General features: G+C 39.6%; 1 protein-coding gene across 14 annotated transcripts in view; it reads left to right on the top strand.

Moving 5' to 3' along the window:
* FHOD3 (formin homology 2 domain containing 3) overlaps nucleotides 1-13,624 on the top strand; it is a 377,817-nt gene that overhangs the window by 285,672 nt on the left and 78,521 nt on the right. For all 14 annotated transcript variants that reach the window (XM_032118819.1, XM_032118873.1, XM_032118846.1 and 11 more), the window contains 2 exons: nucleotides 54-179; nucleotides 10,626-10,760. In XM_032118819.1, the coding sequence (XP_031974710.1) occupies nucleotides 54-179; nucleotides 10,626-10,760 (261 nt within the window). The remainder of the gene's footprint in view (nucleotides 1-53; nucleotides 180-10,625; nucleotides 10,761-13,624) is intronic.

A 13,624-nucleotide genomic window follows, 5' to 3' on the forward strand; every position in this document is an offset into this window, starting at 1 on the left:
GACGAATTCTTCCTGTCTCTCCCTTTCTCCTACTTTTCTTCCCATTTCTTCAGATACAATAGCTATGGCAGCAGCTCTTACTCTTCTCCACGACCTTACGCTGGTGTGAGTGCCCCTACAACACCCACTACTCGTTATGGGACAACTCTGTCACCGCCTCAGGAGACCAAATCTGACAGGTTTGTAAATTAATCAGTGTTTTGACAACAGTTCCTTTGCAGACAGGATGAAGGAGATAAATGTAAGCTGTTCTGAATGAGTACTGGAAATAGCTTCTAGCCAGATATTTTCTAATGTTGGGGAAAAAATGGACAAAAATCTAAGTGTGTCCATTTCCCACTCATTCTCAAGCCTTTCTGTCTGACTTGGTGTTAAAGGCTGGGTGTATTTCCATCCCACTTCTGTTTCTTCCACTTAAATGGATAAAGCAGAGTTGCTTTGCACATATGCTGTTCTAAGTATTAAAAGGTGAATTAAAACACATTGTCTTTCTTTCCGTTTTTAAAAATAAATTCAGATAGATCTATTTTCACATCTATCATCTTAAATCAACTGCAAAATCTTGGAAACATGCTTAGCTCAGGATTTCCTAGGCCATAATATTGTGCTTTCTTGAAAATACATGATATATCTCATTGTATTTCATCAAAAGCAAAACATTTTTTGCTATAGCTAAAACAAGCTCTTAAACCTACCAGTTATCAGCTTGCTTTAAAAAAAATTAAAAGGGAATAAAAACCCAAACGAGAAAAAAAAAAAAAAAAATTTTGAACAATCAAAATACTCTTGAATTATGTATAGTACTAGGGGAAGAAAAAAGATAGGAAAATGTTATGGATACATGAAAGAAGTTCTTGGCAAGAGATTTTTCACCACTAGAAATTAAATATCTGTTACAACCTGAGAGTAACTGAGAGCTTTAAAGGATGTCATGCTGACTTTAAGAAGGAAAGATAAAAGTTTATAATTAATTTAATTCAATAATTTAATATCATAACTTAATTAAATAATACTCAATTAGGCCAGATGGGGTTTGGATTGTTTGTTTCCAAACTGGCCTCTAATTCATAAAAATTGCATCTCCCACCCTGTTTTCTGAACTTAGGGTTTTTTACAGGATCCTTTTTCTGTATTCCAGTTAATTTTTGTTAATGACTCTTTGGCATATTTCTATATATGTATGAGTTTTTGTTTGTATATGTATGTATGTTTGAACCTTCCTCATGCCTCGCGTCCTTTCCAGGCTGCTACTCAGAATGGTTCAAGTTAGGTTCTTCCAGCATACATGTATTTCTAGCCATGAGGTATTGATTGAACCCATTTTTTCAAGTGAGTAATTACATTAAGTTTCTCTTTGGAGAAAGGCATTGTTTTTCATTTGCTCATCTTCCTGGAGTACCTTGCCTTGGTTTGTCTTTCCTGATCTCAATTAGATTACTGCCGAGTACAACCATAACAATAAACTCTACACCAGCATTTTCACCCCCTTTTACCTCAGCAAAATAGATGCAGGACAAGCAAGAGTTAACAGTATCCTGCTGCTTGGGAAGTTTAAGATTTCCAAGCCCCTGCTCTTGTGAGCTTCTGATTGCTACTTCAGCAAAGAAACCCCAAAGTGGTCAAACGCTGAGATGGCTAAAGATGGTTGGGCTTGTCCTGCAAGAGGCTGATGGCGCTGGCCCTGCTCCAGCAAAGAAAGCCAGCTTTCATTTCAGCGTGTGCGTAAGTGCCTTGCTGGTTTGGAGCCAAAATGCCTTGGCCCCACAGGATGAAGCTGTAAAATTTGCAGATTCATGGAGAGTCAGGCCAGAGGGGAGCTCTGCAATCATCTGTTGTGACCTATAATGGGTCTCACAGAAGCTAAATGAAAGACCCCTTACTCTCACGTGTTTTCAAGTGGCAGCGCATGATTTCTCCTGAAAACATTCCAATATTTATCATCACTGCTAGGAAAATATTTTATATTTTGAGGCCAGTTTTTCTAGCAGCATCTTCCAGCCATCACACCTCATCTTTCTTTTTTCTGTGAAACTGTAAAGTGCTCTACCTTCACCTGTCAGATCTCTCTTACGTGTTCTAAGTGACTGAACACAGTGCTCAGAGTCACATCTCTGTCTTTCTTTCAGGTTATGTGTGCTGCTTTACACCTCACATGATAAAAATCTCTGTACTCCTGTTTAAATTTGCAGTTTTCTGTTCATGGTAGTTCATGAACTCACCAGGGCTTCTGCATTTTTACATTTGAGGGATGTTACAGCCTGATGCTTCTTGTATATGAGAAGTGTGAAAAATGTGTATACACCACAGCTGCATGTTGTCTGCAGAATAGATGCAGTTATATCTTGAGAGATAATTAACAGGTTCAGATGCCATTTTGCATTGTCCTGTTCTTTTTGAGAGTGCTGCCACTGCAGATGTATAGTTCTGCAAGCTCTAAAGAACTAACTGCTTTGAAGAAGAGCAGAAGCCTTCTTTTCTTTCATTGTCCTGAAAGAGATGCATTGCAGAAATGCCCATGTAGAGATTGACGGATGGAATTTGCTTATTTGAGAGCAGGCCGTGTAGTGCATGACGCAATGCTTGGCACTAATTAGTAAATGGAACATACTGTGGAAGTTTTCATAGTCTTCTATGAATGGTGTTTGCCTTAGATTATGTAAACATTATTTCCTACCTCCTGATGGTAAAAATTTACACGGATTCAAACACCTAAAAAAAGTTAAAGGATGGGGGGGGTGGAGAGGAAGACACTTGATAAGAAGCAGATGCATATCTATGGTTAGCTCCAAGGTGTGTTTTCTGGTTTCAGCTTATGCTGCAGACATGCAAAGCCTTCACAGAAGATTCCTGTCTTTTATCATGCAGGGAAGAGCTTCAGATGCAGTTCCTGGTACCATTTATCTGACCTTGGAGAATGAGGAGGAAGGAAGAAGCAGCACTTAGAGCAGTGCCCAGCACAATGATTCATGCTCCATTCAGTTGCCCTGACAGGCCTTTCAAACCCTTGGCTGCATATTGCATATGTAAACAAGAGCTACAACTTAGGTGGAAAGAAGCAGTGTGGTTGACATTTTGACATTCATACTTTTTAAACCCTCTTTGCCTGAGATCAGTAGGGAATCATAAGAGCAGTATAAGTCAGTGCAAAAGTAGCTGGATTTTGTTCTTTGAAATACACATCTTCTATATATTTCTGATTGTACAGCAGAAGAAAAGGCTTACTTTACTGTTTCTAAATACAGCTGCAGCCTTTTGGCAAGTTCTTGCAATGCTGTTGTTCTCTCTCATTTCCCTCGGTCCCCTGTGGAGAGCCATGCTTCTGAAGTACATATTGCAGCCACGGGAATCCTGCTGAAGAAGGGCAAATTGCAGGGGACTTTCTGTTCAGCCCTTCGCTGGGAGAGAAGAAGGGGTGTGTCAGTCCTCTTGTATCTCTCTGCTTGTGAAAGTTGCTCCTCATCCATAGGAAGTATAACCAAGTCTGCCTATTTTCTAATGCCAGAGAGTCCATTGCTCCATAAATACACTGCTCCCACTCTTCACAACTTCACCTATTAACACTTTCTATCCAGTTAATAAAAAAACCAAAATCACTCTCATAACCTCATAAATTTTAGTAACAAAGGGGAAGAGCAGTGCATGACTGAAACACATCAGGGAGAAAAGCATTTTTCTGTCCCTCTGAGCTGGCCCCTTGCCTGGGGGCAGAAGGTGTTGTATTTCCATGCCTTATGCTCACACCTAGGATAGTTCTGTCTATCCAGACTGCCTTGTCAGACTATTAATCTAAGACAGTCACTCAAATTGAAACTGCAGCCTCGAGTCTGCTGCTGGGCATCAGACTTGTTACTGGCAAAGCTTCACACCCCTTCATAGTGTCCTTTTGGTGGTGAAGTGTTTGCATTGTTGATCATGGCTATCCTTAGAGGAGATCGTGAAGGAGTGTAACTTTAAGCAAGAGCTCCTAAATTCAGCACCAGCTTTAATTCATTCCACTACCAGAAAAATATCCTGCTGGTGTGTTTGCCAGGGTGGGTTTCTCCTGATGCATTTGCCAGGAGATGGTTCCCCCTGGGCCTGACAGTCAAACAGTAGTACAGTTAGCCTAGCTCAGAAAGCCTTCTCGGGGCACTGCTTGCCAAAGGAGCAAGAGTTCATGATCTCGCCTCTATCTGTTAAATCAAATGCCAGAAAGTTCAGCTTGCAAACCTCCACTTCTTGAGGCTCTTGGCCTGTCACTGTGAACTTAGTCTCCACCTCTGGCTGGTCCCTCAGAAGTTCTTCCAACTCTCCAAGCTTGGTAAAGGCCTGCTATGGTGTCGCAGATTATTCCTATTTGAAGCATCTCCAGCTTTTCCAGAGCATTAGAAAATAGGCTTAAGAAATATGAAATATATTTCACATTCTTTAATATGTTTTCCATCTTACTTAGTTTGTGATCTACAGCAATACGTTACCTTGGGCTCCCATGATGCAGGGCCTTGACTGTTGAGTGTTCATTTCCATGTTCTTCTATATCTTTCAAAGGAAGTGTACCTTCACGCATTTGTTTCTAAAATAGTCACAGGCAGTGAGATTATCATGCCTAGATGAATAGATGTTTTTTTCTCCTTTGACAGTTAAACACCATACCTGAAGCATAAGCATAAAGTGCAGCAAAAATCTGCAAATACTCTTCGTTTGAGTTTCATTCCCTTTCCAGGTGCCTGAAATGGTTATTTGCTGGAAATCTGGTACTTTCTTTCAAATTTCTGTTTCTTTAAAGCAAAACAAAACAAACAAAAAAAAAAACCTGCTTGAGAATGCTGCACAGCTTTTCCAGTTAGATTTTCTACTAGAATTAAAGGTCTCAGTAATTGATAACACCAGGGAGATGCTGCTGGAGGAAACTTCTTGGCAGGTTCGTTTTGTTTTGTTTTGTTTTGTTTTGTTTGCCCATTATCACTAATTTGTGCTCTGCAGTTCCCTTACTCCAGTTATTAAGCACTAAGGTAAAACAGAAACCTATGAAACAGAACCTGCTATACAGCCTAAAAAGCTGCTGCTCTCCCAAGAACAGCTCCTCTTTCCTTGGCTTTCTATTCTTTCTGTGTGTACTTCTGGGCTCTCAGACTAGAGATCATCACGATTTTTTCCTTGTGGTAAATGCCAAGCACATCTCTCACTCTGACTAACATAATGAGGAAGGGATAGCTTGGTAGATGATAATAGTGGCCCAGGGCAAAAGCCTCAACTTTATTGCTGAGATTTTAAGAGGAAAAATGACCTTAGGAATTACTTGATGATTTACAGTTTGGGAAGCAGTGGTGGCTTGCTCTGGCCTAGCTGCCTGTTGAACTACTGTGTAAGCAATATTCTTGATTGCAGCTTTGTGGACTTCATCTTAAGGCATATGTTTAAACAGAAGCATGAACTGGTTATGGCTTCAGACTGCAGTGTTGCCGGCTGAACACGCCATGTGCAGTGCTGATCCTTGGGGCACACCCACCTTAGCCTGAATCTACATCTGGGCTCTGCAAGTCACTTCCAGGCAAGTTGTAACTCACGTGAGGATGAGAAGTTGCAGGTTGGAGGAAGACAGCAGCACAGTGTAACACCCTCTCAGGTCAGCTGGAAGAGGAGAATGTATGTTGAAAGTCCTTGTGCATTGCCCAGGCTCTGTGCAGCTCCATCCTGCTGTAGCTTTAATTTGGGTAGTCCCCCATGCCACTTAAAAGGCTAACATTAATCAGTTCTTCTCTTGGCTATTCTCAAGTTTCTTTCTTAAAGGAAGCATTAGTCAGTAGTTTTATCTCTCATTTTTCTGTTTATTTTTGAGAGAAGTTTTCTAAAGATTCCTTAAGTAATGTTTAGTCTGTTTGCAAAGCCTTGTATCAACACGCTTTTGAATTTGCCGTGTCATGTAGGGAGACATAACACACGGGGAGTTTCTTTAACTGTGAAAAGCAATATGGCTCTTGGCAGCTTTGTCTCCCCTTTTGTCTCTTTCTAAGCTGGAAAGAGGATTTATTTTGTTAAAGCCAAGAGACATTTACAGTTACTTAAGGCCTGAGTAGGAGCTGCCGACTGTTGTACCCTCCCTGTAGCATTCCCATGACTGCTGGAACAGGAGCACTTTGCGAAATTAAATAATTACTGCTTCCTTATTAAAGATATTAATGACTTTGACCCATGTTGTACTAAAGACAATCCTGAATATTAACCTTATGACCTAAAGGGATTTCCTCTCATAAGTCATCTGTTAATTTTTTTTAGCTCCTAAAAATAGACATTGGAATTTTGTGTTCTTCCTATAGATAACCATTTCTATTTAGCAAATTTTAAAAAGTCAACTAAACAGAGGGAAAGGCAGTCACAAAAGAGTATTTCAGAGCTTATGTGAATGAAGAACACTTGAAGTTCAGAATTTCAGTTTTGCTGCAACAAAGCGCTTAGAGTAAGACAGAAATATTTTCTTCAGTTTGCAACAAGATTAGAGTAATTCAGGGCACATATTCCTCTTCACAGTATATAGTCCGTGATGGAGTATTTTCAGAAAACTTCAAGAACTTACAAAAAAGTGTGAGAGATCTTGTGTCTGCCTGAGTTTGTGTTTATAATAATGATTACTAATTCTTTGCTTTGTTAAATGCTGTAGGTCAGGCTAGCTGAATTTTTATTCAGGAGAGCTTTGGCCTTCAGTCAACATTTTAGCTTCATATCCTATGCTCTGTGTATATTTTTTGCCTTCTTTCCCCCTCCCCCCCCCCATTCTTTCCTTTTCCCATCTCTTCTTCCAGTAAGATAAGTAACTAATGACCTCTTTGGCCTCGTGTCCTGATGCTGTGGTGAGGAGCTCTATTCACAAATCCGTAGACCTAGATGCTTTCTTGTTGTGTGTTTTCTTTCTGGAATGAGAATGTAATAACATAGCTTGTTTAGCTTTTATTGGTTTTAACAGCAGGCATAAGAAAGCTTTTCTTAACATTTTTTTATATTAACAGTCCATTTTTAATAGCCTTGCATTCTCTACAAGACTAAAAGCAGTAAGAGTAAGCATCCTTCTGGATTGTATTTGTGGAACTGCACAAATGGTTGATATTACCAGCTGGTAACATATGACACCAGTGCTAAAATGCTGGCATGTATTAGTTATAACCCCATTTTGCGAGTGATCACTCTGTTATGCTTTCATTGAGTATTCACATTCTCTTTTCTGTTAAAACCTCTTATCACCTTTGATTCAATGCCAGAAGTTTTTTAGCCTTTTCATGCTTATCCATTTTTAAAATGCAGCCTTCAGCAATAAGACCTAAAAATTCCTGAGGTCTGAAGGCACTGTCACCCTTCAAACAGCATCAAAGCAACAAAGTTATCCTAAAGCTCAGCCCAAGCCTTCCCACCAGCTGGTTTGGCCGGCCATGCTGCCATTTGCAATTCAAGTATGTGTTCACTGAAAGGGAACATTTACTTTAAGTGTTATTGCCAGGGAAATACAGAAACAAAAATCAGATTTTGTAGACAAACTGTACATAGACAAATCCCTTTTCAAATTGTTTAGAATTTTTGAGGAATACCTCTTAATGCTTGCTTTTCCTCTGGCTGCTTTACAGGTTTGTATACCCTGAAAGTAACCTGCTTACCCCAGGTTTAGTTCATGCACATGTAGAAAATTACCAACAGAAAATTGCCAATACTAAATACTAAAATCTGCACATTTTCAGTTGCAGTTCACATTAAAAAGAGTATTGGTGCACCCAAACACCAGTTGAGCTACAGTGTTTGATAGCAGCAGTGAAGCTGTGAGTTTGAGGCTTCATAAGGCAGCTGGTGTTGGCATTTGGTGTGAGGTGTGGTCCCCACCAAGGGCAGATGTGTGTGGTTGAGCGGGCCGGCCTCCACGGGGTGTAACCACTAAGCGAGCACTAACTCAGCCATAGCAGTGCTGGTTCTCTGCCTGCTGTTTTCTAAATGTGACTGAAGACCCAAACCTTGGCTATTTGTGCTTTAAGAAGTCAGTGTCACACAAGGAGTCAGCTGACCATGTTCCTGTCTGTTTAATTATGACCTCTATGTACAGAACCTTCTGGCAGCTTGGACTGTTAGATTTGACCATTTCATGCAACAAACTGTTGAAGGCAATGTGGCTGTGTTTGGGACAAAGGAATTGAATCGGGGGTGTGTGTGTGTGCAGCTTGTAGTTCAGCTGAAGTATGCACTCATAACCAGTGAGAAACACAGAAGTGCCAAGTTTTGACTAATTGTTGTTGATTTGATTAGTTTTGAAGAGATGGCAAGCTAACATTTTTAGTTCTTTGAACACTGGCTTTTCGTCTGGACATATGGCTGTGGATCTTCTATTTAGATTGTGAGGCTGCTGTTCATACATCTGCAAATTTTAGGCCAGTGAGCAATGCTAGCCAAACTATGCTAGATCAAACCTCCAAACAAGGTGTTTTATGTGGAGGTATTTTACTACCAGGGTTAGCTTAGAATCCTGTCTGCAGGACTAAGCTGTACATCTCCACGTGATTTCCTTGTAATCCCTTGCATTAAAATGTACATTTATCGTAGGGCCTCAAAAAGCTCAGTCAGAGCTGAAGGTTTCCAACCTGCTAGATGATGTGCAGAGCTACAATCACTCTTTTGGTCTCTCAGCATCACCCCATCCTTCCCCTTAATTTTCCTTCAGTCTTTTTTAAGCCATACCTTCCTTTGACTCTAAATGGAGTTTGCAGACTTCATGGCAGCTGGGCAGGATGGGACATCAAGCTTAATACACAAAACAGATAAAAACACAGACTTGATAGGTACTGTCTTTTGCCATGTCTCCCAGTTAATTTCCATATATCTTCACATGGAGGCACTGTTCATTTTTCCCCTTCCAAGAGTAATTTCTGATGTTACATCCAACCATATAGCCATGGTTTTTCATGCTACCACAGGGATGGAGCTCTAGCTTTTGAATTTTAGTACAGTGGTGCTACTGTTTCTGCTAAGAGCTTTCTCTTGCAACATGCACTAAGAGGTCAAAAGTTAAAATAAATTTAAAATATGTTTGAGGGAAAATTCACCACACGTACTTGACTGTCAGGGTTTGAGGATTTTTTCCCCCTTTCCTTAGTGCTGAAGCATAATAGAGATTTTTATGGTTTTGAGTGTGATCCAGCATTGATACTGTAGCTTTGGAGGAGTGCCAGCAGGGATGCTTACAGAATATCAAGTTTTATACCATCTTATGTAATGTTTATTTGGGTGGGATATGACATATTGAAATTCAATTTATCGAAATTATTGACATTATATTCATGCTGCCCTGCTGCCAGTGGGGCTGAAATGGCTATGTTTTGTGGTGTTCCTTCTTGTACAGACATAGACACTCGGGAAGATAGGTTTGCATTAATATTTTTGTCTTCTTCTGCACCTATTTTCACTAGTGAACTGGTGCCATTATGCTAAATGCCTACACTGTGCAGCCATAGGCAAGTAAATAAATAAGGGAAAGGGTCTGAGTTCTTAAAAATAAGGGAAATTTATTCAGGTTTGCATTACTGGTTAAGGAACCTTCCTCTAGGCAGGCAGGGTTTCGTCTCTTTTCACAAAAGGCAGCATCTATTTCTCTCATTAATCCTTTCATTGCAAAACTCATGTTACAACAATGCACAGAAACCGCTCGACATGAGTTACATCTTTCTGATTTTATCAGTCTAATTTAATTAGCGTGCATCTGTATAAAGCTACCCTGTACAATACGGATTTTTCCTGTCTGAGAGACAGAAAGAAAGACATGTTTACTCTGAGGTCACTCTGTTGCCATGTGAGAGGTTGGTGGTACCAAACCACCATGTTGGGGGAAGGTTATGTAAGAGGACCGCTCTCCCAGACAAAATACTGCTTACAGCAAAGCCAATAAAAAAATCTACGTCAGCAGTAAACTATAAGTGAATATAAATGTAGCTTTATGTATTTGAAAAGTCTTTACTGTAGAGGCCGTAATTTCTCATCGTTTTCAAGAATGGTTTAAGGAGCCTGTCCCTGTGTGTTTTACTGATATGTTCTAGTATGTGATTCATCTTGTTCTTATAGCGCATGCAGCAGGGAAATCATGGTAACCTAACTTATTAATGTATAAAAGAAAAATATGCCCGATACTTAAGAGAGCATCTGAATTCTGTAGCGCACTTCTGACATCTTTCTTTATTTTTGTGTTTCTGTATAGAGGATTCTCAGGTGTTTGTGACACATCTGTTTTTAACATCATTGCGTAACAGTTTTTTTCTTTAAAATTTCAAAAATCCTTTACAGGCTTCAGCTTTTCCATTAACAGGATTATAAAGTTAAAAAAAATATTTAGATAATATTGCAGCTGAAATAGACTGAAGAATTTTTACACATACTTTATTTGTGCTTCAGAAATCTGGCAATTTAAGAAGCCTACCCTGATTGTTTTTCTTCAGCTCATCACAGAATCTATAATCAATTTAGCAGGAAGACACTTCGCCAATGCTTTGAAAGATCCATACATAAATATTGCCATGTCATTCTGCTGGTTGGGATTATGTTACTTGCTGAATGATTGCTACTCATTTTTTGCCAGTATAATCAATAAAACTGACACTGAGAAATCTGATCTTCCTTTTCTGCAGGCCAGCTTTGGGTGGTCTCCTTACATCATCTTTTCGGCAGCACCAGGAGTCTTTGGCAGCCGAAAGAGAAAGACGGCGTCAGGAGAGAGAAGAAAGGTTGCAAAGGATAGAACGCGAAGAAAGAAACAAATTCAAGTAGGACCCAAATTTGCTCTCGGTCTCTTGCTTTAATGAGTGATAGATTGGTCAATCATTGATACATTCAGCTGCAAAATAATTGAATTGATGAATAGTTTGTCTCTTTAAATACTTTTCTTGATCTAAGTATCTTAAAAACTGATAGATTAAACACATCACGAATTTTAGCATTTAAAAAAAAGCAATTTCTTTTAAAGACAGTCACTTATAGTGCCTGGGTATGTACAGAGGCTCGGTTTTATTAGCTAATATACTCACCAAATTATAATCTCAGTGAGGCACAGGGATTGAAGGTGAAACAGTGGGACAAAGGTATCAAGAAGGGAGGGAAGGGACAGCACTGAAACATCATTTTGCTTTTAAGTTGTGCAAAGTAAAAATGTCTTGCTGTATGGTAGTGGTTTTTAACTACTTTTTCCTGCTGTTCTGAACACGTGTCTCTTGCTCCTGGAATCAACTGACAGAAAGTAATGACCAAAATTACTGTTCAAACCTTGGTCAGACAAACATCATAGTTGAATGTAGGACTTTGCATTTTCACATCTGAGAAAATGTTGTATGATGTGGGATCCCAGGGTGTGCTGCCTGAGGGTAGTAAGAGCCAAGCCCCCTCATCCCCTTCAATCCATGCCTAGAAATCCCAGCAGATACATTAACAAAGACAGCAGTGGGCCAAGGATAGAAATGGAATCTATGCCTGAAATTGTTTGCCTACAGTCTGAAGAGTGTACACTAAGAAATCAATTGGTTTCCTCATAAACAAGAGTGAGAAGTAAGCATATATTTAGCAGTTAGAACACATAATGTAATAACTTAAAGAATGGTAACATAAATGTTTTGTAGCCTTAGAATTGGTAGTTATGGAAAAGATGGCACAGGGTTTCATGTTAGCTTGTTTATTAGTATGCAGGATTGTTTTCACTGTAATCATCCCTTTAGTAAGAAGTGGAAACAGGCTGTGATTCTGTGAATTTGGAAAGAGGAGTAACTTACGAGTGGTCGATTGATATTCTCCTGGCTCCAGAAGATAGCTAGTTTAGAAGGAAATGAGAGGCAGAGGGAAGGTGGAAGAGCACCATAATAGGATCTTTGGCAGCCAACAGCTGCCCAAGTTCTCCTGAAACAGAAACAATAAGGTCGCAGTCTTCCAGCCTCTTCCAAAAACTCTCCCTCTAAGTGGTATCATCCAGCTGCAGCAGGCTGCCATGGACAGCCAACATGATCTTTCAGAAAGGAAACTCCCAGACCAAAAAAGCCAACAGGGCATTTGGCAGATTGACCTGTTTGAATAACAGATCTCCCCATTTCAGTAGAGGTTGGCTACAGTAGTTGTTCTGTCACTAAAAGAGGTTTTTTAAAATCAGAAAAAAAAAATCAAAATACATGTTTTCATCCCTTTATTTCAGAGTCAGAAACTGATTAACTAAACGCCATGATTGTGTTATATATTTAAGATTATTTTTCAATGCCCAGTGTTTTCATCTTTTGGATTTGAGTTTTGTGATCACCCAAAAGTTATAACTTTTGTTTGAGCAGAGGGTCTCCAAAGCCACCAGACTTCACAGACAGACAACATCCCACAGTTGATTAAACAGTCTGGCAGGAGGAGGCCAAAAGTCACAGCAAGCAGTCATGGACAGTTTCATAAGAGTTCCTGGGATTTCATTATCATATCATCAGTCTGGCTAGAAACCCAGTCTCTGAAGATGTAGTTTTGATTAAAAATAGCACTTGCAATTCAGTCTTTAAACTCGTGAGCTGTACTGGATTTACCATCATGACTCATTTGTTATCTCATTCTTTCCAACTCTGCCTCAAGAACATTGCACTAGGTTCTGGCACCATTATTGACAAATTGAGGATAATTTAAAGGAGACCATCACTAGTTGTGAAAGAGCTGGAGGATAGGAGAGCTGGAAGATTAGGAGAGGAGCTACAAAGCTCCACAGGCTATTGCTAACTAAAGGAATGCTTTACAGAATGAACATTTTTCTCAGTAGAAGGACTGTTGTATCCATTGCATAGCTAGAACAATATGTCCTAAAATAAAGTGGTTATTCTTCAGATGTAGGGAAGAGTGAAAGTTGTCAGAGGGGACAGAGTAATGTTAAAATTTGCCTGCTGAAGATTTCCTAGAATAGTTTTAAAATATTGTCAAAGTCTAACCAGTTCAGAATTTAAAGCTTGTGGAGATGGCCTGAAACAGTAATGTGTGTTCCCTGTTAAAGGACTTTTGAAGAGCACTTGCAAGCAGAGGTTTGATAGATATTGTTATAATAGATGATAATTAATTCATTTAATGACACAATATAAAGAGAAAAAATAGGGGTTATTAATAAAAGGAGTAGTTCTGAAAATCTTTCTGGTGCTCACAGGTTACTCTGAAGGAATCTAGCAGATAAAGATCTCATCAGTTTTGTCTACCAGGTTCAACTAAATATTAAAAATACATCGTAAGGAACCATCTTGCTGTGATACTGAGACAGGCTGGGCATTCACTAGGTTCTCCTGTGCTCGGAGTTAAATTTGCATCCATGTTTGTGGACTGTTTGGCAGGCCTGTCCAAAATCATAGTACTCAAGCATCCAGCAAACTTGACTTGGCAAAAGTTAAATGTACGGCTTACTTGAGGAGCTGTGGGAGTGGCACCTGAGATGAAAGGAGTTTTCTGTCTAAAACTTGGGGTGAAAAATAAGGAAGTAAAAGCTTGTTAATGATGCTGCACACACCCTCTTGGAATGCAGAATTGTCCTTCTCAGTAAAGCTAGTCTGCTGTCCTGTTTCCAGCTGTGGCAACCAAAACTCACTAAGGAAAGGTTCCTTGGAAAGAAGGCCAATAGGTTTGCTCACTGCCTCAGTCT

This window comes from Corvus moneduloides, chromosome 1 (assembly GCF_009650955.1).
Source record: "Corvus moneduloides isolate bCorMon1 chromosome 1, bCorMon1.pri, whole genome shotgun sequence".
NCBI classification, from domain to species: Eukaryota; Metazoa; Chordata; class Aves; order Passeriformes; family Corvidae; genus Corvus; species Corvus moneduloides.